Source organism: Homalodisca vitripennis, chromosome 4 (genome assembly GCF_021130785.1).
Source record: "Homalodisca vitripennis isolate AUS2020 chromosome 4, UT_GWSS_2.1, whole genome shotgun sequence".
Lineage (NCBI taxonomy): Eukaryota > Metazoa > Arthropoda > Insecta > Hemiptera > Cicadellidae > Homalodisca > Homalodisca vitripennis.
Genome location: NC_060210.1, coordinates 133213945 through 133236219, shown reverse-complemented (window position 1 = coordinate 133236219; position 22275 = coordinate 133213945). Strand labels below are relative to the sequence as shown.

Below are 22275 nucleotides of genomic sequence, written 5' to 3'. Positions count from 1 at the left end.
GAATATCGGTAAACTATCGATATCGGAACGTACTTATCAATGGTTATAAATTGTGTTTTGTAGGCTTTGTAGCTATGTATTGACAACAGCTCCTGCCTTGGTTTACAAGTGTTCTGGAGAGAAAAAACATAGCAAGTAGTCTTACATTATCTCAATGTAGGCATTGTAATAGTTACTGTAACTATGTATTGACATATAGACCTCATCTATTAGGCTTCTCTAATCTTTCTAGATAGTAAAACCAAAAAGAAAAATAACATTAACAAGACAGTAAAAGAATAAATTCATATATGGAATAAAGGTTAGTATATTTAAATTTAAAACAAATGATACAACAACAGGGATAACAACAATGGGTGGGTGAGGCGGTATTGCACAGCGACTAGAACACAATGCCAACTGTTATGGTGGCATAGAGTAACGAAGATATAATTTGTTACTCTATGGTGGCGGCCCCCACACTAGGTGTTGAGTGTGTCTGTGGTGAGAGCTAACGTAGTCAAGACACTTCGTCTGTTTGGGTTCACTCCAAGGTTTTCCCAGTTGATCCAGGACAGCCGAGCTGTTAGATCTGTAAAAATTCATTCTATAAATAACAAAATAAGAATAACCTGGTTAAATTTAGAGTTGTTTCGAACTCACTTTTATATTTAAGATTTCTTCTGTTGTATCAGTTTATGTATGTTTTGTACAATGTATTCTAAATAGATACAATATACCTGTCATGCACCAAACAAGAAGTTGTAATTAAACAGTTTGCAATTAACCATTCATTCGTATAGGAATATGTACACTAATAATAATTATACAATGATTAAAGTTTTAAGTAATCATATTTTTGTATTAGTATTGAGCTTATAAACATGAAATGTAATTTTAATGTAAACATAATGTCATTTTCGGTTAAAGTCTTATTAATCAAGTATACAATCACATATGAGAGAATAAGACGTTCCGTGAGAGGTGAGGCGCCTGCATAAAAACAATACTATTTTAATACAGTGCTGATCACTGGTGCTGGGCGAAATATTGAAGGTGTTACGTCGACGTGTATGTAACTCAAGATTCCAAGGATTCACATAGAGAATCCTCCCTCCAATTTTTACGATTGAGATTATTAAAATTCATACGAGAATGAGTCACATTCTCTGAAATGCTGAAATTGCTGATACAATGGAACCATTTTTGTTGCTCAATGTTAGATACAGGAAATGTTACTTTCATTAATCGGTTTGCTTTTGAATCAAACAATTAATGGTTGTAGTTAAGAGACAACCATTACAGTATAAGTAAAATAGTATGAACCAATATTATGCAAGTGGTTAATTAGTACTACGATTACAAATAAAACTTTCCGTGTAAAAGTAGGACATAAAAAACTCATTTGTATTAGTCTATATAAGGTAAAAGTGACTACTTGCGGACCAAAAATATAGATAACCTACATGAGCTTCGATTTAACCACAACTAACTTCTGAGTCTAGGAATATAAATTAAATTAATTAAAACAATAACTTCCAGTTTTTATTTCGGTAAGAAGATTGTGAATGTTCAAAGTTGTAATTTGGTTTAAAAGCGCCACGTTCACACTGGGGTGTCTATATTGTTTTATCGGAAGGTATTATTGTTGGAAAAGAAAGGCAGTGAAAAACTTGAATGTATACGTCAAATTCAAATAAGTCGTGAGTAAAATCATAACAATGGATTAGAAATACTAAAACTAAAAATTAATAACAGTTAGAGTTAAACATTGAAAAGCATATCACAACTACATATTTGAACCGTTCCGTTGATGGAAGTTTAGGAAACATCATTTCCGAAAGACCATTCAGAAGTTCTCACTATTATAACTTATTTTCCAAAATTTCTATAACGTTATTATACAATTTTACATTGCTAAGATGTTCAAAATTTTTGAAATGCAGGTTTTCAAAATATTTGAACAGATTCGTATAGTAGTTGTATTAGTCCTGCATTTAATCTCTGAAGCTTCGATTTTGTTTTCCGCATACTCGATTAACCGAGAGCCGGTTTACCGAGGCCTTACTGAAAACGTACCACTGGTGTTCCACTCAGCCCTTTCCACCTGCTTCTCGCCCCGCAGACACTTCTCGACATACGTGAGAGGATCACAGTCCGCCGTCAGCACCTCCTTCAGCAGCGCGATGTAAGCGATGGCCAGCCGTAACGTGTCGATCTTGCTCAGACGTTTCTCGTACGGAAATGTGGGCACGTGGCTCCTCAGCTCGTCGAATGCCGAGTTGATGCTGCTGGAAATAATAATGCCAATGAAGTCGAGCTCCCCACCCATTCATTGATGGCTCGAATAGTGGAGCTGCAGTCGGTTTTTGTGGGGTTAGTGTTTTACATTTTGAATGATTTTACAGTCCTTTAACCCTTTCCGGGCCAGGCGGCAATATATTGCCGCCTTGATATTCGTAATTTTCTTTAAAAAATACGACATCAAATGATTAAAGTTTTATGTTTTTTTATTCCCTGGTATATTTGTAGATATTTAATATGAATATAATTTTTATTTTGGAGGTCTATGCATTTTTATTTCGTAATTGTCACGTGACATTATCAGGTGACTCGATCTATTGTTGTTAATTCTTTATGCTTTAGTGCAATCGTACCATTGTATGCTGGATTCTTCTTCATTATTTTATTTTGTGGTTGTAAATATTAGTAGTGTTACCTGCTTAGCTATTGTGTGTAGTAGTTACAATGACTGACAATTTGCGATCTCACGGGAGTGAAATTGTAAGTAGCATATTTGTAAATAGAAAAAGTGTAAATAAATTTCAAATAAAATTGTGTAAATATTTCTTGGTAAATAGTGTTTTTAACTGTATTGAAACTGCTTATGGATCCTACAATCATCTGTTTACCGGTACATCCGTAATGTAAATATTTATTTTAAGTTTCTTGCAGTTAAGAGTCAGTTGCTTTATCACTTGTTGCGAAGTACAATTATGCGTATTTATACAAAATGTGTCATAAAAAATTTATTTATGAGAGAAATAACACAAAATTTTGTATGGTTGTTCCTTTATAAATGTACAATATAATAACATAGCTTTCTACAGTAAAATTATTTTTCCTTTTTTAGTTATTTACGAAAAAAATTAAAAAATTAAATTTTTTTTATGTAATCCATTAAAACATTATTTTTTTTTAATTTTAAATTACTTAAAACTACATCTTTATATTTTTTTGTTGATAGTATATATCTATACGAGTAATTTGGTGCAACTTTTAGGTCATTCTCTAATGTTTATGAAAAGTTATAAATTTTAATCTAAGAGACTGCAAAATCGCCAATTTTAGCCTGGCACTTTTGACTAGTCACAAGGGGATAGATATGTGAAAAAATTTTGCAACATCTCATATTTGGTCCTGGCCCTGAAAGGGTTAAGATGATCTCCCTTGAAGACATGAAATATAGAAATATTTTTGATCGTGTCAGGAGAAATATAAGCATTAGGGCACGGATTAAAAAACGGCTGAAAAAGCATTGTACATTTTTGACATTGTTGTTTTTTAAATTAATTATGGAGTAAGGAAATAAAAGTGTTAATAAAACATAATTTTAGAACGAGTTTTTTTTAAAGTAAAACGCGCGCGCGCGCGCGCGCGCGTGTGTGTGTGTGTGTGTGTGTGTGTGTGTGTGTGTGTGTGTGTAATAGGCTAAACTATCATAAAATATTGGTGTTATTAAATTGGTTGGTGGGTTATTATCAATTAAATAATTAATTAACTTGGTTTCTAGATTGAAAATCTGAGCCTGAGCAATAAGTTTGTTTTGGTAATCAGCTGTTCTAAACTAAACAAATAATCTCTCATAACTCATAAGAATAGCACTGGAACTACTGTGGTAGCACGTGGGGCAGAGCACTATCGTCAGATGTACGGTATATGCAACCCATAAAAGGCACGTCTAGGAGTATAACAGCTTTTGATTGGCTCCAAATATGTACATGGAATAACAGTTTTAGATTCCTAAAATCATCTTACAAAATCAAGACATTCCTTTAATAATATAGATAGACTTCAGTTATATTTGAAAGTTTAATAGGATTTCGCACGTTTTCCATTGTTATATGTTACAACCGTATTTTTAGGATTGGAATTTATGCTCTTCTTAACGGGTCAAATATGTTTAACGCGTAAATGTATATTGTAAAGAATGCTCGAAGCGTGGTGTTCTAACTTTGTAACATTTAACGATCTAAAAGTTCGGAAATCCTATTATCCTTTAAAATGTTCCATCATTAATAACAAACATTAAACAGGAATGTTATACACATATTGTTAAAATTTCAACCATTTTCTGCAAGCTTGATCACAAGATGCCTCCAAACATTTCTTTAAATGCTTACATTCTCGCTGAAAGATAAAAATGGTTTTTTTCTTTTTCGTCTACAAAAAAAGATAAAAAGGCTAGAAATAATGATTTTTTTAATTTAAAAAAAATCGAACATCGCCCGCACCATCTGAAAGGGTTGCTTTGAAACCTTCCTCCCTTTTTATATTATAAACTAATATAAAAATAAAGGTAAACATTATTCTTAAACGACTGAAATGATCAAGTTTAAAATCATTTAAAATATTTAGAGAAGTTATGTTCTTGTTTGTTTTCCTTTGTTTAACAAATTACTCATTCCTGCATAAATTATGATGATCCGAATTGGAGTAATGATCAAACTTTAGAAACACATTACTAATTATTTAGTTGCCCACATTTCTCTCAAGACAATTAGACAAGTTCACAAACAAAAAACATGCATGGTATATACTTGACTACTCAACCGTAATAACTGAAGCACTGATATGCTGCCTTATACTACGGGATATCTTTTGTGAAAAGCGAGATTTTAAGGAACAGGAAGAGGAACCAAAGGACGAAATGTAGCCTACACACACAACCAAACAAACAGCGAAGACACAGGCTCGTACAAGTGACACCGATGTTATTTTGCAAGTTAAAATGTTATTCAACCTTAAAACTTATTTTGAATCAGCATTTTATCAGTTAGCAATGCAGAATCCTAATTTTTGTCAACAAACTGATCCAACACTTACAAGGTTAATTACTCTTAAAATTAACTGTTAAATACACACATAAAACTAACAATTAGCAATAAATATTTTGTTAAAATAGCTCAACGATTAGTTAAAACTTAACATTCACAAGTAATTGAAAAAAGTAATTTGGATTTACATTGTGTTTTCAGTATTGTGTACTCTCTCTGTCGTTTTACTGTGTAAGCCAATTAAATTAATTGTGTACTAAAATTCCAATACATAAAATTAAAAATTAATTAACTGTTCATTCCGTTAATTATACAAAAACCGTTTTAATTATATGTTCCACATCGCAAGGGATCACATTTAGTTGTTCATACTTAATACATAACAAAATAGTATTTGACATTTATATTGGCTGAATAGAGTTTAAATAAATGTGTTATTTCTACATTATCACTAAAAATAATTTAAAGCATTAAGAGCTTCGCTGTTTATTTTCAGGTGTGAAGAGGTTTGAGGGTTTAAAAAATACTCATGAATTGAAAGTTAAGAAAGAAAAATAAACAAATACAGTTTTAACTGAATAAAACATAGGTGTTACCAAAAAACAGACAGAGGTGTTAAATAATTCTGTTTATGATGGAGAGAGGATGTCCACGGTAAAAATGTATCAACATTAAAACAAAACGTTAGGTTCATGTAACGAGTGTCCGAGTGTAACCTATGTAAAAGTGTGTAAGTAAACTGGGCTCACGTGTTATTCGTAGTATGTATGATTGTTCTTTCCTTCAAATATCGCTTCTAATTTGGCATTGCACTCCAAAAGTTTTCAAACATTTTCTAAAGACCACGATTGTTGAATTAGCCAAATCAAATTGTGGCTCATGTCAAGATTATTTTTAAAACTAATTGAGGAAAACGGAATCTGGAAGCTCATATGTCGTATATACAGTTTGTATTACGCAATTTCCCACGTTTTCTCAACAAAAAAGGCGAAAATGGAGTATTAAGAAACCTTACTCACGACATGTCGGATGTAAGGTTCTTGCCGTATAAAACATCCTTTTATTAACACACTATGTCAATTTAGTAAAGATTTTCAATTCCTACTATTATCTTGCAAGCTCTGTGTGTATATCTTCATGACGCAAAGATACATTACTTAAATTAAACTATCTTTCATTACTCGATCGATCCGAAATTTTGGATATGAACTCAAATCACGTGACCCGTTATTAAAACAAGTTTAAAACTACTACTCAATAATTACAGCAGCTGTCTACTGTTATTTACTCGTATTATTATTTAGTAAGTGGATTTTATGTGTGTATGTTTGTTAATTTACTTTACTATAGTAGTTGAGCACAAAGTAGGAACTAATTTAAAAACAATGTTTTTTACTTATTAGTAAATTAACTCATCGCCACATCCAGATCATTAAAACGTCGTACTTGTCTGTACAATAATTTAACAGAAAATTCAATTGTTAACATTTTAATTTTTTTATTGAGATGTATACATCTATGTCATCCGCAGTCTCTTGTATAAAAATGTATAACATGTATTAACAAGTTTTAGTTATTTTTGGTGAGTCGATTATCTATAAAAATCTAAGTTTGTAAATTTAAGCCAAGTCTTGATCTGGTTGATTGACTTCGTTTCATTAAACGCTCTTGAATAATAAAATAAAATAAAATAGTGTCAGATTTATAATTATTTTGTAAATAAGTTTCGAAAATTCTCATGCCAAGTCAAAGATTTCTGATATATTTGTTGTTCCTTTTCTCAGCGTTCGCCCTTGAGATGAGTGCTGTGTTAGGTGACAACATACAAGCCTACGCCTTAGGAAAGGAAATGTTAAAAATTAAGCAACTAAAAGTTAGTAAAACCAATGTAAAATGAAAATAAAGAAAGAGTAATGGGTGTGGAGTGGCAGCAGTGGTAGAGGGAGGGTGGCGCCCCTGACTTGCTTCGCTGTTTGTGGGTATTTGTGAGGCTTACATTTTGACCGGAGGTCGCTCAACAGGGGCCCTGGGTCTCGGGTCTGACCTGAGCATCCTCTTTCGCTCGCGTATGTTGGCAGCCTGCCGCTGGACACGGTACGGACTGCCGCTGGGGTAGTAGCCGTCGTCACAGCCCAGTCCGTCGTGCGCCTCATCTGTCAAAAATAGTCGGTCTTTACACCAAACAATAATCCATATACCTTTATCTGAAAAATGCCAAGATCTAAATTTTCTTTGCTTGAAAGGATAATATGTTAGAAAAGTAGAACTCTGCATTTCGAGGCTTGTATTCTACCATCCAGATCAGGTATCAAAAACCTTAAACATAAAAGTTAAACATGTACAAACACTTGGGACTTGACTTGGAGTATCTCCCTGTTGCTTTGGATTCTGTGACGTGACATCGCTTGGATTCATTCTCAGCAGTCTGCACTGAAGGTGTTATACAAGTCAGGTATACGCTTGATTTTTTTACGTATAGTCTACATATCCAATTTTCAAATTTGGTTTAGTGTGTGGCAAGTTCATCGCCACAATTTTAGTTTTATCATTTTTTGTACATGTTTAGGGTTTTTTGAAACACCAAGGAGGGATTACTGTTCAATCCTCGACAAGTAGTATTCTATTTTTTTACTTATAACTATATAAAATATCCAAAATCCTATTGTCTAGTTTTCAACACCACACAACAGTTATGTTGGTTACTAAACAACAACAAACAGTAGGCTATATAATTTTTATAGACCTATACTAAATATCTTTATATTGCGCATTGTAGTGGTCAACATAAAAATTTTCAAGCGTGCACGAATTCAAAATGCTTTCTTTTGAAGCTATAGTCACCCCAAATTAGCCTGATAATATTGTTATTTATCACTTCTGTATGGAAATGCGACGATCTTTTTAGATTCCGGGGGCATTATTAAGCGCAGAGCTATATATGATCTTATAACTAAAATATGTGGGTACTACTTTTAATCCCAAATTTTATATTCCTGGGCTAAATATTTAAAATATGGAATATAATTTAGCGTTACAATCGATTTAAGGATAAGAAAACATGATAAATTCATAGACCTTTTTGATAACTTTCCAAATTCGTGAAAGCACACACTATTTTTATCACTCTACATGAAATTTCAGATATTAAAAATGGGAAATTTAAATAATTTTGTAGCCAGGCTCAAATACAAACAGCTGAAGGTATGTCATATATGTCATACTTTTACAGCACAAACATGAGTTATGGTTTTAGAAAGTAACATGTTTTTATTCTTCCAAAAATTTAGCTAAGAAAAACATTTTTGATCATGTAATTTTATAAAATTATATTTAATTATAAAAATGTACCATATGAAGTTAAAATGCAACTATACTCTCTACAAATACAGTGTTAATGGCGCAGTTTAGCGTATAACGGTTATCGCAAGTTAATCAGATCAAGCAACGCCGAGCGTGGCTGCTGCTTGGATGGGTGACCGCTGAGCGATCCTGTCCTTGCAAGCAGCCCGCCTGCCCGGCCATTGGTGGTGGTTCGGAAGTCGCCTTTAAACCATTGGTCCCGAGGTTAAGTGTCAGGGGGCTACGTAAAGTAATCTAAAAATGTTTCACTCTTTTTCTATGTTTTGGGCAGTTATATAAGGGGCTCCAATTCATCATAAAGCCATTTTACAAACCCAAAATTGACTTTACCACATTAACGTGCGCAGTGTTTTGGTTATGTGATGTACAGATTTTGAGAAAACCTATGTTAAGACAAAAACCACGCGTTTTTCATGGCCGAAATTCAATTTTGTTTGTTAAAACACGACTAGATACTACATTTGGTAATATTTCAATAACTAGAAATCACATTTTCTGGCTGAATTTGAGGCCATGTAGCTCTGTTAAAGAAACGAGACACTTACGACCCAACATCAACAATTTCTGTTTAAAACAGTCGAAACCTTTCTTATACAATCAATTCTTTGAATATTATTCTGCATCGCTTTTAAACCTGGAACTTTAGCATTGAAAAACCTAAACGGTTTTTGTTTTAAAATCTGTTAACTGAAGATGGATTTTCATAGCGAAATATTTTATGAATTAACTGTGTAAACAATGTTTCGACGCTGTGTGAACAGGAAAACTTAGATGCTAGTCGTGGCCCACTTGCCGCGTAAGAATAAGAACGATGATTTATAGACTATTGTTGACTGAAAGACATATCTCGAACAGACCTCAAAAATCGTTCCTTGCTCAATATAATTTACATGAGTTGTCTGTATATAACAATCGTATTGCCTTTCACAGTATACTTGTTCCGGTTCGTATTTTACTAAATCGTAACTACTAGTTCCCTTGTCTTCATCATTACTTCTCAAATATCAGCCGAACTTCAATTAGCAGGTGCTGATCATCACTTAAGTGACATCACCTGTCACGTGATATGCTTGTTGCTGCGGCGCCGCGCTACCCTTACTGTACATCTGTCCCCCATCGAACCGTAGGGCTGCAGACGCGGGTACAGCCGCCACAGTCAAGCCCAAAGCGTTTTGTGAGACAAATAGACTATGAATGCACATCGTGAGACAGTAACATAGTACACTTGATATGCATCAGTAATAACTATGATAGCGTAAGATCTTATCTTATAGATGACTATAGATAGAGGAGAACTGATCTATGTATATAGTTCGAATGTCATTAAACTGTTTTCTTGGAAATATGGGTGACCGCTGAGCGCACCCATATGGGTGCGCGGAAGATGGAAAATCGCTTGATTAGCTCTTTTCGAAATTTAAAGACCAGGTATGTTCTTATATTTTCGTACTCCCAGATTTATACACTGCAGCTAAGATAGGGGTAAATCAGCCCATAATAATACGCTGGTAGCAAATTTGTATGTCCAGATTTGAAGAAAGTGGCTTGAACCCAACAATTCCGGAACTTAGCTTTTTACATACCGATCCAATGCGATCAGTAAATCTTAAATTTGTTCGATGTAAATTCCAAACAATTTCGTGCAAGATGACGAGAGATGGTTGATACGAGAAGACATGACCAACGTAACAAGCACAATACGTATTATTTATATAAAATCCAATTTAATGTAAAATTCGATTAAATATGTTTTTCTTTGTTTACAGCAAGATGATTTTGAAAAAGAAAAACACACTGAATTAAGATATTTGATTGTGTGTGAGATTTCACTTTAAGTTCTGGCCAACCAACAGATGTTAGACAGCTGTAGTCAAAGTTGGTACTGATACGGTCTCCCATTCTTCCATGGTATACATGACTGAGATATAGTGCCCACTATCCTCCTCGTGGATCTCGAATCCTTACCTTATTCTACCTAAATAATAATGCGATGCATCTGAGTTCGGAACTTAAAATTATAAACGTGACTATTAGTGGTACAGAAAATTAGATTTAAATTCTGTAAAACCTTTTCTTTTTTTTGTAAAAATTAATCCAATTTCAGAACAATGTTGTCAAGACGCCTTCAATACCACTACCACATGATATCCTACGCAACTGTCATAGGTACACCACTTACCCTGGGTTGTCAGCGACAAGTATGCCGGCAAATGGCTGCAGTTTGCGGGAGAGAGCATGTTCCTGGAGGCGTACACACAGCTGGGCAAGTCCACGGGCTCTTCCTCGCTTAGCTCTGAGTAGCCGTTGTACTGTACCAGGCTGGCCACCTTGTGGGAACTGAAAACAGTACACTCTTTGAACTATTGAAACTAAAGCAGCGGACCTTTTAGCCTGTAAGGCCAATTACCTTCTATACCAGATTTGTTCTATTTCTCGCAGTCAAAACTAGTATAATCTCCTGAGAGAATCAACCTATACAATGGAGTATCAAAAGACCAGACAGATCGCAACGAAAGGGTTATCTTACAGACGGACGGACAAAATCAAAACCCAAAATCAAAAAAAGCTCTTCCGTGGACAAAGAGGAAGTGTCATACCAAGTTAAAATTTCTATAATCTTTATATGAAAAATTATCGAACGGACAGATAAACAGAAATTTATTTAATCAGCTACGAATTAACTCAGATTTACTATAAAAATTTCTCTGCTCACAGCTGAGGCGGATATGAAAGTATGCCGCCTACGGAAATCCCAATAGTGCCGCCCATCCCCTCTAGGAGAAGATATGTCAAACCCTAAAATCTGTTGATACATGAATGTCGGATTGCGGCCTACTTAGTTGTAAACGAAATAAATATTAATGATAAATGTATACAGAAATGTATAAAACATGTTATAATGAGTAACCTTTGAGTACTATCAAAATTATATCATTACAGATAAAGTAAAATGGTCTACAACTCAGCAAGTAATTTAACATGTTAGTGCCATTTACAACTCACAGGACTAAACGTTATAATGGCTCATCAAGAGATTTAATATGGTAGTGCCATCTAAAACTCACAGGACTGATCTGCTATTAGGGCTCAGCAAGGGACTTAACATGTTAGTGCCATCTATAACTCACAGGACTGATCTGCTATTAGAGCTCAGCAAAAGATTTAACATGTTAGTGACATCTATAACTCACAGGACTGATCTGCTATTAGAGCTCAGCAAAAGATTTAACATGTTAGTGACATCTATAACTCACAGGACTGATCTGCTATTAGAGCTCAGCAAAAGACTTAACATGTTAGTGCCATCTATAACTCACAGGACTGATCTGCTATTAGAGCTCAGCAAAAGACTTAACATGTTAGTGCCATCTATAACTCACAGGACTGATCTGCTATTAGAGCTCAGCAAAAGACTTAACATGTTAGTGCCATCTATAACTCACAGGACTGATCTGCTATTAGAGCTCAGCAAAAGACTTAACATGTTAGTGCCATCTATAACTCAAAGGACTGATCTGCTATTAGAGCTCAGCAAAAGACTTAACATGTTAGTGCCATCTATAACTCAAAGGACTGATCTGCTATTAGAGCTCAGCAAAAGACTTAACATGTTAGTGACATCTAAAACTCGCAGGACTGACTCGTTATTAGGGATCAGCAAGACATTTAAAATATTATAGTGCTATTTAAAGTTAGCAGGGCTGAACGAACTAATCTGCCTCACAATCTCTGTATAAGCGCGCGCGATCTATTCTTTTTTACATATCTAATTTCTTTAAAGCTACATGAGAGATCACTAGACTGTTCTCGCTGTTTACTGAAAATAAAAAGTTATATCAGCTCTAGTTAATCCTTACATGAATTTCGAATGATAAAAGTCGGTGAAGCAAAATAAAAATGTTGGATGAAAAGTTCAATGTCTGTGTTTTAATGTATATGTCTGTGCTGACTATGTTTACCTGTCTTCCTATACTTAAGATATCTCAAAAAACAAACTGGGCTATATGTATGAAAGGTTGCATGAAGCTTCATTTCTACAGTATATATGCAACACTGAGATGAGTTCGATGAAGGTGCATGGTCACTTCATGGACTTTTGCTGAGCGTTAGCGAATATCTTTATATTAGTCTTGTGGGTAACCATGATGGCAATGAAAAAAATACTAGAATACATACATTTGTACACAAACTGAAAGAATAATATGAGATTTTAACATTTCATATTTTTATTCATGGTTTAAAACAAAAACAAAATATGGAAAGTCAATACATTCAGTGACAGGATTTTGTTTCAGCTCACTCATTCGTTGCAGTGTCCTCCTTAGCTCCCGAAACTTTTATTATTTTAACACTGCAATAAAACCTAACTTAATGAACGGAAATTACATTGAATAATATGAACAGATATATCGAGAAGAATTTAATCTATAGACTTAAAATTTTGCATGAAACTTTATTCCTATATAGACAATAATAATTTGTGTGAAATCTTGCATGCAACTTCAGCGAAGACTGTTGCGTAACGCGTGGTATGGCGTTCTGATACCTTGTATTAAATCACCCTAATTCAGATAAACCGATATTACATGTATTGCATGAACCACGAAAAACACATCATAAGAAAAAAAAAGAACAGTATTCTAAAACGGTACACCATCTTAATACCAATCTGATGTAACATTTTATGTAAGCTACTACATTGCTTCAAAAAGGAAAATATTGATTATAAGTAAGGATATAAAAGGCTGTTGTTACAAAATGTAATCAAAGCAGTTTTCTTTAAATATTTACAATTTGTAAAAATTCACATTTTCATCTTCAGCTATTTTATCTTGAGCTTGATTACAAAATTGCCTCCATATCCTACTTTGAACGCCTATAAATTCTTTAGGAATGATAAAATATATTTTATACTCTTTCTGTATCCAGGAAGGTCTCCAGACCTATCACGATAAAAGATAAAACAAATTATCCTAACAAAAAATAGATAACTTCGTCTTCAGTAATCAGGTTTGAGATGACCAGTCATGGCACTACAAATACTGTCTTTATCACGGGTGTTTTATCCGTCATAGGAATATAATTGAAATCTTGAGAAATAGTGACAGAGAGGGTGAGAGACAAGTTCCGTTATAAGGCAAAAGCAGGAGGTATAACTAAATAATTCAAGGTCAGGCATGATTCATCAGCCAAAGAACAACACGAACCCAGATGTTGCTATAACGACGAACCCATCTCTCCTGACCAGGTCCGTATATAGGCACTCGCTATTCTGTGCTCAAAGGGCAGCTAAATTGGGGGGGGGGGGCAAAAACCTTAAACAAATTTTATTTTTCACATCCATAATAGAATATGTACAAAGCATTAAAATAATTATTATATTATTAATGAGTAATGCCATTATAAGACAGTATGAATGAGGGCGGCACACTGAGTAGTACTCAGAATTGTGTATGTCAACGGATATCGTTTAGGAGGGAATCTGTGTCGCCAACAGCTCTACTAATATCGGGTAAAAAAGTATAGACACACCCGAGTCTGAACCACAAACTAGTATTAGAGCTACAATAACAGAAGTTACTTTAAAATTTGCCTTGTTTATTACTGACCTTAGAAATATAAAGCAAATAGTTCACAAACAATGACTTCTACTTTTTATTTCAATAACAACGAAAAAGGTACATTTTAGTCTCTTTTCAAACAAACTAAAAGTTTGAAAATTCGTAACTCTGATACTTAAAATTCGATTAATACATAATTTGTGTAAAAGGAAGTTTCAAGTGTAGCCTAATGTTTTTGAGTATGAACTTTTAGAAGTTTTGAGATATGCGAATAAACTTTCTTACCAAATTACCATCTTAAACTAATATTCTTGACCGTGTGGTTATAAAAATTCGGCAATGCAGTTTTTGAAGTTATTATCTTGGGCGTGTGCTTTTGTAAATTACCATTAAAAACTTTAATTTTTTAACACTGGTTTTATTGAACAGATTTTGTCAATATAACACGACGGACGCCTGCTCGTTGAAACCCACAACCCATCAGACTGCCGAGGCTGGTTAACGACTTACAGCACATGGACACACAATAACTAAATACGGCCGTGGCAACGTCGTAAGGCAGGATTAGACTTGGGCAGCTCTTTTGGACGAGATCTGGACATTTTGCTGTTGATGAAGTTGAGGCAGATTCTAATAACACCACTCTTAATATATACCTGTGATATCCCTGACATGTTAGGGATGTTCATATGTTAGGAAAGAAACCTGAGTATTAAAGTCACCTACTATAAAGGTGTTTTTAGTGTGTGTTTTTTTCACTATAAGAATGTGAGAAAATAATCATCACATAGCTTAAAAAATGTATTGTCTACTCTATTATCAAATACACAGTGCTTACATTGCTTTTTAAGTATTTTATTACATTTACACATGCATTACATAGACACGAGATCACTATAATGAATAACTTGTGTTCGAAATTTAATGTTAACATTAAATTTAATGATTTAGCTATACTATTTAAAACATTTTATCAATAATATCGTGATGTTTCAAGGTCACATGCAAGGGATCAACGCGCAGTCCCGAGTATTTAAATTATTACCCTTCATAAGATGATCAATTTGATAAATGAAATGATAAACAAACGGACTTATTATGTGTGTGATGTGTGAGCTTCTAGTGTTAGACTTCTAATTGAAGCGTCTTCTGCCTTTTATATGTCATATCAAAAGTAGGATAGAATCATTTCATAAACATGTTATCATTCTTAAAAATTATAAACTCTAAGGATGCCGAGTTTGCTAACAAGACCCGATAGTTTTCTTCACAATTATATATCTCTATATTGAATAGCGATTCAGTAGATTTTACTGTACAATTTCTAAAGCATTAAACAATATTTTGGATTAACGTATTCAACAAATCACACTCTGACCTTGTGGTAGCCTAATGTATGAAATGATAATTTCATTTTTTTTTTACAATTAGTTTTCATTTGGGATAACTTTTTTTACTTTTAAACAACTTTTTTCATGGAATTTTAAATACCATTTCTAAATACAGGAATAAAGAAAATTTCCTTTACTTATTTCACGAGGAGTGGTAAAGATCTTAAGCAAAATTGTGGAGGATCTTACAATTAGGCCCAAAGAAATACGGCTAAAGATTAATGTGTAAATATTTTACGACATGTACATAAAAGATGACTTGAGGAAACGAAATGCTTTTTGATCATAAGAAACATAATTTTCTTTAGAAGAAATTATTCAAACCATTATTTTTTTATTTTATTTTTATAAAAAATATGATTTTTGTAAGTCATAAATGAACCAACATAGTTTCCAAGATATGTATAACTATTAGTTTACAGGGAAACTATAACATTTTCAAAAGATAATATTTGTTTGTATTCATAAGTAAGAGTATTTTATTTATTAATTAATTATGGAGGTTACTTGATCGTATGTTCTTGTTTTACCATTTTCGTAAAATATATAAACACATTGTGTTGTTTCATCTATAAGTTATTGTATAGTTTTTTAATATTTATATACTAGGCCTATGTAGGTTCTACATATTGTTACAATCATCAAGAAATTAAATTTTGCATAAAGGTGTATTGCCATTCATTGAAATATATTAATCAATTAAATATACACTTGATTCATTAAAATTATAACCTATCAGTTACATTACCGTAAAAACCTAGCGTTTTTTTTTTTTATTCATGAGTTTTTATATGGGCCAGATTATGATATTGCCTAAATTTCCATTTAAAAGCGTGTAATTTCTCGCGGGGATATCAAATCATGGGGGGGGAGGTATTTATGTTTACGCATGTTCCTGATTATTTATCTTTTTTTGCATGTTGCTAGTTATATATTGTTACTTTTGCATTTGTCAAATTTTTTATCACTTAGTTGTTATTTATTTTTTATCATACACCACAATTTTATTACTGTTGCTCGTTTTTATATTTAACTATTTATTATTGTCTTCGTTTTTTTACCTTTTTGTTGATTATTTGTTAACTTACTTATTCGCTGTTTTGTTGATTATTTATTTTTTACACTGTGTGTTCTTTAATTATATACGTAAACGTTATTAGTGCTATTAATCGTTTATACTATTTTTAACTTATTTATGTGTACTACTGGTGTAATTTCCGTTGGAAGAATAAATCAATAAAAGCATGAAGGAAACATGATTTATTCCGGACATTTGCCATCGTTCAGTGAAACAAGAAATCAGTAACACTGTTTCCGGTTTCCTTCACAATACTTCCATCGAGAAAATAACCTTCAAACAAAGAATAAAAGCATGCTTTGTTTTCTCTTAATTTCAATTGCTAAGGCTATGAATTGAAAACGGAGAGTATATGGTCCCAACCGAAATTCGATTGCTCTGCCCTAAGGTATAATGGCATAACTACTGTTTGAAGGCTGTACGTACTTGAGACACAGGGGTGTGGGCGCAGGCGGTGAGGAGCTAGAGTCTGCAGTAGAGGTGACCACCCGGGACCTGGTGGGTCTGTCTGCGTGTCGGTAGTTGAACAGCATGTCGGGACCTGCCATCTCAGCCCTCACTCGTCACTCGCACTGGACAAGCATTTCCACCACCAACTTTGTCAACACACAAACGAAAACGTATAATAAAACAAGGAGTACAACCCGGACGGAACGAAATTAGGTTCAGGTTTTGATCGTCGTTGTGGCTTAATTAAATTTCCGGCCGGCTCAGAGAAGGTTATAAGCGCGAGGGGGTGACTGGGGCGCCACCCCATTGGTCGGAGACCCCCCTGGAGGCGGGGCGACCAAAATGGCGCCCGAAAAGACTCCCCTTGTCAATGCCTGCGTTTGATTTACGTTTCATACCCGAGAGAACTTTATGTTATGGTTCGTTTACACAACCAGAGCACTAGACAATATTTCTTCATAACGCTCTACTGTTAATGTTTCAAACATTTAAATAAAGTACTGAATTAAAAGCAATAATTTTTTTAAATATGGGTCCAGTGAGTTTATAAACGTTTCTTATAAAATATAAACCAAAACGGTAACTTATCTCTATGTTAATAAATATATCGTATTTACGTGTGTATAAACACACACACACACACACACACACACACACACACACACACACACACACACACACACACACACACACACACACACACACACACACACACACACACACACACACACACACACACACACACACACACACACACACACACACACACACACACACACACACACACACACACACACACACACACACACCCCCACACACACACACACACACACACACACACACACACACACACACACACACACACACACACACACACACACACACACACACACACACACACACACACACACACCACACACACACACACACACACACACACACACACACACACACACACACACACACACACACACACACACACACACACACACACACACACACACACACACACACACACACACACACACCACACACACACACACACACACACACACACCACACACACACACACACACACACACACACACACACACACACACACACACACACACCACACACACACACACACACACACACACACACACACACACACACACACACACACACACACACACACACACACACACACACACACACACACACACACACACACACACACACACACACACACACACACACACACACACACACACACACACACACACACACACACACACACACACACCACACACACACACACACACACACACACACACACACACACACACACACACACACACACACACACACACACACACACACACACACACACACACACACACACACACACACACACACACACACACACACACACACACACACACACACACACACACACACACACACACACACACACACACACACACACACACACACACACACACACACACACACACACACACACACACACACACACACACACACACACACACACCACACACACACACACACACACACACACACACACACACACACACACACACACACACACACACACACACACACACACACACACACACACACACACACACACACACACACACACACACACACACACACACACACACAACACACACACACACACACACACACACACACACACACACACACACACACACACACACACACACACACACACACACACACACACACACACACACACACACACACACACACACTCACACACACACACACACACACACACACACACACACACACACACACACACACACACACACACACACACACACACACACACACACACACACACACACACACACACACACACACACACACACACACACACACACACACACACACACACACACACACACACACACACACACACACACACACACACACACACACACACACACACACACACACACACACACACACACACACACACACACACACACACACACACACACACACACACACACACACACACACACACACACACACACACACACACACACACACACACACACACACACACACACACACACACACACACACACACACACACACACACACACACACACACACACACACACACACACACACACACACACACACACACACACACACACACACACACACACACACACACACACACACACACACACACACACACACACACACACACACACACACACACACACACACACACACACACACACACACACACACACACACACACACACACACACACACACACACACACACACACACACACACACACACACACACACACACACACACACACACACTGTAACATACAGTTCACGGCATGTGCTGTCATAGACCAACCCACTCCTGCATTCACAAACATAAAATCTTTATTGTTTATTGGCTCTATAAGATGTGGCTGAGGGTTAGAGAATATTATTAATCAGTCTTATGGATAACCATGATGACCAGTAGCAACACATTTTGCGATTCATTTTTTTGTAGGTTATACGAGTAAAACACAATAGAATAAAAGTAAACTGTAGTTGTTTTATCATATCATTAAATGCATCTGTTTTGTCATATACAATATCCAAATTTCATTTTAATACGAATATAAACATATGATATTAAGAAATTTAAATAATTATACATTGGTATGAAGGGTATACATGCAAAGACGTATTCAAAATGAAAATTTGTTATTCATTCAAACTTATGCAATATAGTCCAGTCGTATTACCTGATTGAAAAAATAAATGTTTTCTTACAGCAAACTAATGGCACAATTTAGTCAAATACATCATCTATATATATAAAAATGAAACTGTTCGTGTGTAACAGCATCACTCACAAACGGCTGGACGGATTCGCCTAATTTTTTTTTTAATTTGTTCGTCTTGATCTGTAGAAGGTTATAGGATACTTTTTATCCCTTTCCCGATTCAGGATTCCGCCCCACTGGTTACAGAAATACCCGTAAGAAATGCATTGCAGCAAACATATGTTATTAAGTGAAAGAGTCTTTTCAAATTTTTAATCAGCTGTTCTTTGTAAACATACAAGGACAATCACTTAACGTCGCAGGAATCCATCTGGAACCCTCATGTTTCTCGCACGGTCAATTATACGTCGCTTGCACAAGAGTCGGAAACCCGAAGAACCTTTATATTTATGCTCCAAATAATACAACTAATAACGTTGTTTACCAAAACGCATTAAAATAAACAAAAAACTTTTATAATAGATTTTATGATATGCTACGATGTATTAGTAGAGCAATAAATTAATTGGAAAAACGTATAATAAAATTAGTATTTCTTTTCGATGCTTGATTGATGTAGCCCTCTCTACTGCCACGCGAGCGGAGCCGCGGGTTTAGGCTAGTAAATAAATAAAAAAAACCATTCCGAACCAAAATCGTTTATTAGGGGGTATAGGAGGGGTGGTTTTTAGGGGTGAAAATGGTTTTTTGCAATTTGTGAGTAAACAATGCATCCTATTGAAAAAAGTCAAATATAAAAGTGGTTGGAAATAAAAAAATTTACAACTTATGTAGTAATCATTTTTGCCCTAACCTCAAAAATTTCCCCAAAAAATTCAAAAAGCCGTTTTTTTTTTGGTTTTTAATTTTTTTCTTTTACAAAAATGGTTCGATTGAGCTGAAAGTTTGATCAAATATACTTTGTGCTATTCTAAAAAATACTGTATTTTTCATTAAGAAATATTCAGCCGTTAAAATAAAATTTCACTTAAAAAAATATTTTAATAATTTTCAATCACCATTTTGAAACATTTTTTTTAATCAAAAAAGGTTCTAGGACAGCTCATTATTTTCGTTTTTTAGTCCATTTTGAAGAAATGAAATAAAAAATATGTACTTTAATTGAAAAAAACTGCAGAAAAATTGAAAATAAACAAAATATTGACATTTTTCATTATACATTGTATTATTTACGTGGAAAAATTGTTATTATTTATTTAAATTATAATTTTTTTTAATGTTGAAGAATTTTCGAATATTTTGAAGAGTTTAGAAACATTGTTGAATGTGAAAGTTGGATTACAGGTATATATAGTACAGGTATATATAGTACAGGTATATAATAGCGTCCTTGAAGCAAAAGGGCGGGGTCAATCCTATTCTTCTATTATACGGGTCTCAGTATGTTTCTAAGCATTCAATAAGCAGCTGCTTTGTCGTCAGTCAAGTTATATTGGAGTAGTGTCGTGAAATAAGCCTCGTGATTAGCAATTTACAAGATTTTTGTCCATATAAAATACAAATCGTAAGTAAAACTTTAAAATTTTGCGAAACAAAATTTTATACACATTATTCAATAAAACTTATTAAAAATAATACAGATCATAAAACTTTGTCTCTGTACATACAATTTTACGCATGCTAATTATCTAGTAATTTTTACGTATTTTCAGTATACTAATTTTATCGTGCTTTCTGCATTTTATAGATTCATGTAAATGGTGGAAAAGGTACCTTCTTGTATCATTTATAAAAGCCGCGATGGAGATTTGGTGAAAATAAAAAGTTGAGGGATAGATACTCTTATTTCGTCAAGTAAACAAAAGCAATGATCAGCGGTACAAATCATTTCATAAATTGACTGAAGCACACATTCATGATGGTTGTCGATCGGCATACAATAGACCTCGATCAATTGTTACAGCTTCCAAAGAACAAACAAGACCAAAATAGAGCATTTCGCGGCATGCAGAAGGTTGAGACTAAAGAAAAATTTTATCAACTTTAAAGGGAAGGGATGTTTCAGAATCATTTAATAAAAGTCTGTTAGTTAGACTGAATTTTCTCAAAGAATCAGATGAAGTTCAAGCTTATTATCATAATAGGTGCATGTCATCTTTTTATGATGGGAGAGCTCAACATCTTGTAGACATACATCGAGTGTAGATTCTAAAGATTTCATAAGTTACTGCGTGTATTACTTAAAAAAATTAATCCGAGTGCCAATTTTCCCTTAACGAAATTAAAAAGATTTTGATGGTGATATCCCAACATTAAATATATTTAAAAAAAATTGAGTGATAGTTTTGATAACGATCTTGTGTTTCCTTCAATGAAAGGAGATACAATCATTACATTAAAAAAAAGCAGGAAATTGAGTAGAATATAGTATGAATCACGATCAGATGACGTAGAATATGAAAAAAAAGATATTTATATTTTTAAGTTTACTGAAAAAAAACAAATATTCAAAAAAAAAAAACTTTTGGAAAGAAATAATGGTTTCTCGATTCAATTTCAATAAGAATTGTAAAGAAATAAAAAATATATGATGAAAAATACAAATTAAAACAAAAAATACCAA

The 22275-nt window shown here is 34.4% G+C and overlaps 1 protein-coding gene across 4 annotated transcripts; it reads right to left on the bottom strand.

The window, feature by feature from the left end:
* Window positions 1-291: 291 nt before the first annotated feature.
* Window positions 292-17102, bottom strand: LOC124361492 (helix-loop-helix protein 13-like). 4 transcript variants are annotated; one of them, XM_046815545.1, is made up of 5 exons: window positions 16853-17102; window positions 10576-10733; window positions 7033-7189; window positions 2059-2270; window positions 292-571 (listed from the first exon to the last, which is right to left on the bottom strand). In XM_046815545.1, the coding sequence occupies exons 1-5, from the start codon at window positions 16972-16974 to the stop codon at window positions 462-464; spliced, it is 759 nt and encodes a 252-aa protein (XP_046671501.1). In that variant the 5' UTR covers window positions 16975-17102; the 3' UTR covers window positions 292-461. The 4 variants fall into 4 exon arrangements, with proteins under 4 accessions (XP_046671501.1, XP_046671502.1, XP_046671503.1 ...); XM_046815546.1 differs by having other exon boundaries at window positions 2059-2267; XM_046815547.1 differs by having other exon boundaries at window positions 7081-7189.
* Between the last annotated feature and the right edge of the window lie 5173 nt (window positions 17103-22275).

Coding starts and splice junctions, on each gene's coding strand:
- LOC124361492 (XM_046815545.1), bottom strand. CDS start 16,974: ATGGCAGGTCCCGACATGCTGTTCAACTACCGACACGCAGACAGACCC. Junction 10,734..16,852: donor CCCACACCCCTGTGTCTCAA/GTACGTACAGCC, acceptor TACTGTTTTCAG/TTCCCACAAGGTGGCCAGCC. Junction 2,271..7,032: donor GAGCGACCTCCGGTCAAAAT/GTAAGCCTCACA, acceptor TATTATTTCCAG/CAGCATCAACTCGGCATTCG.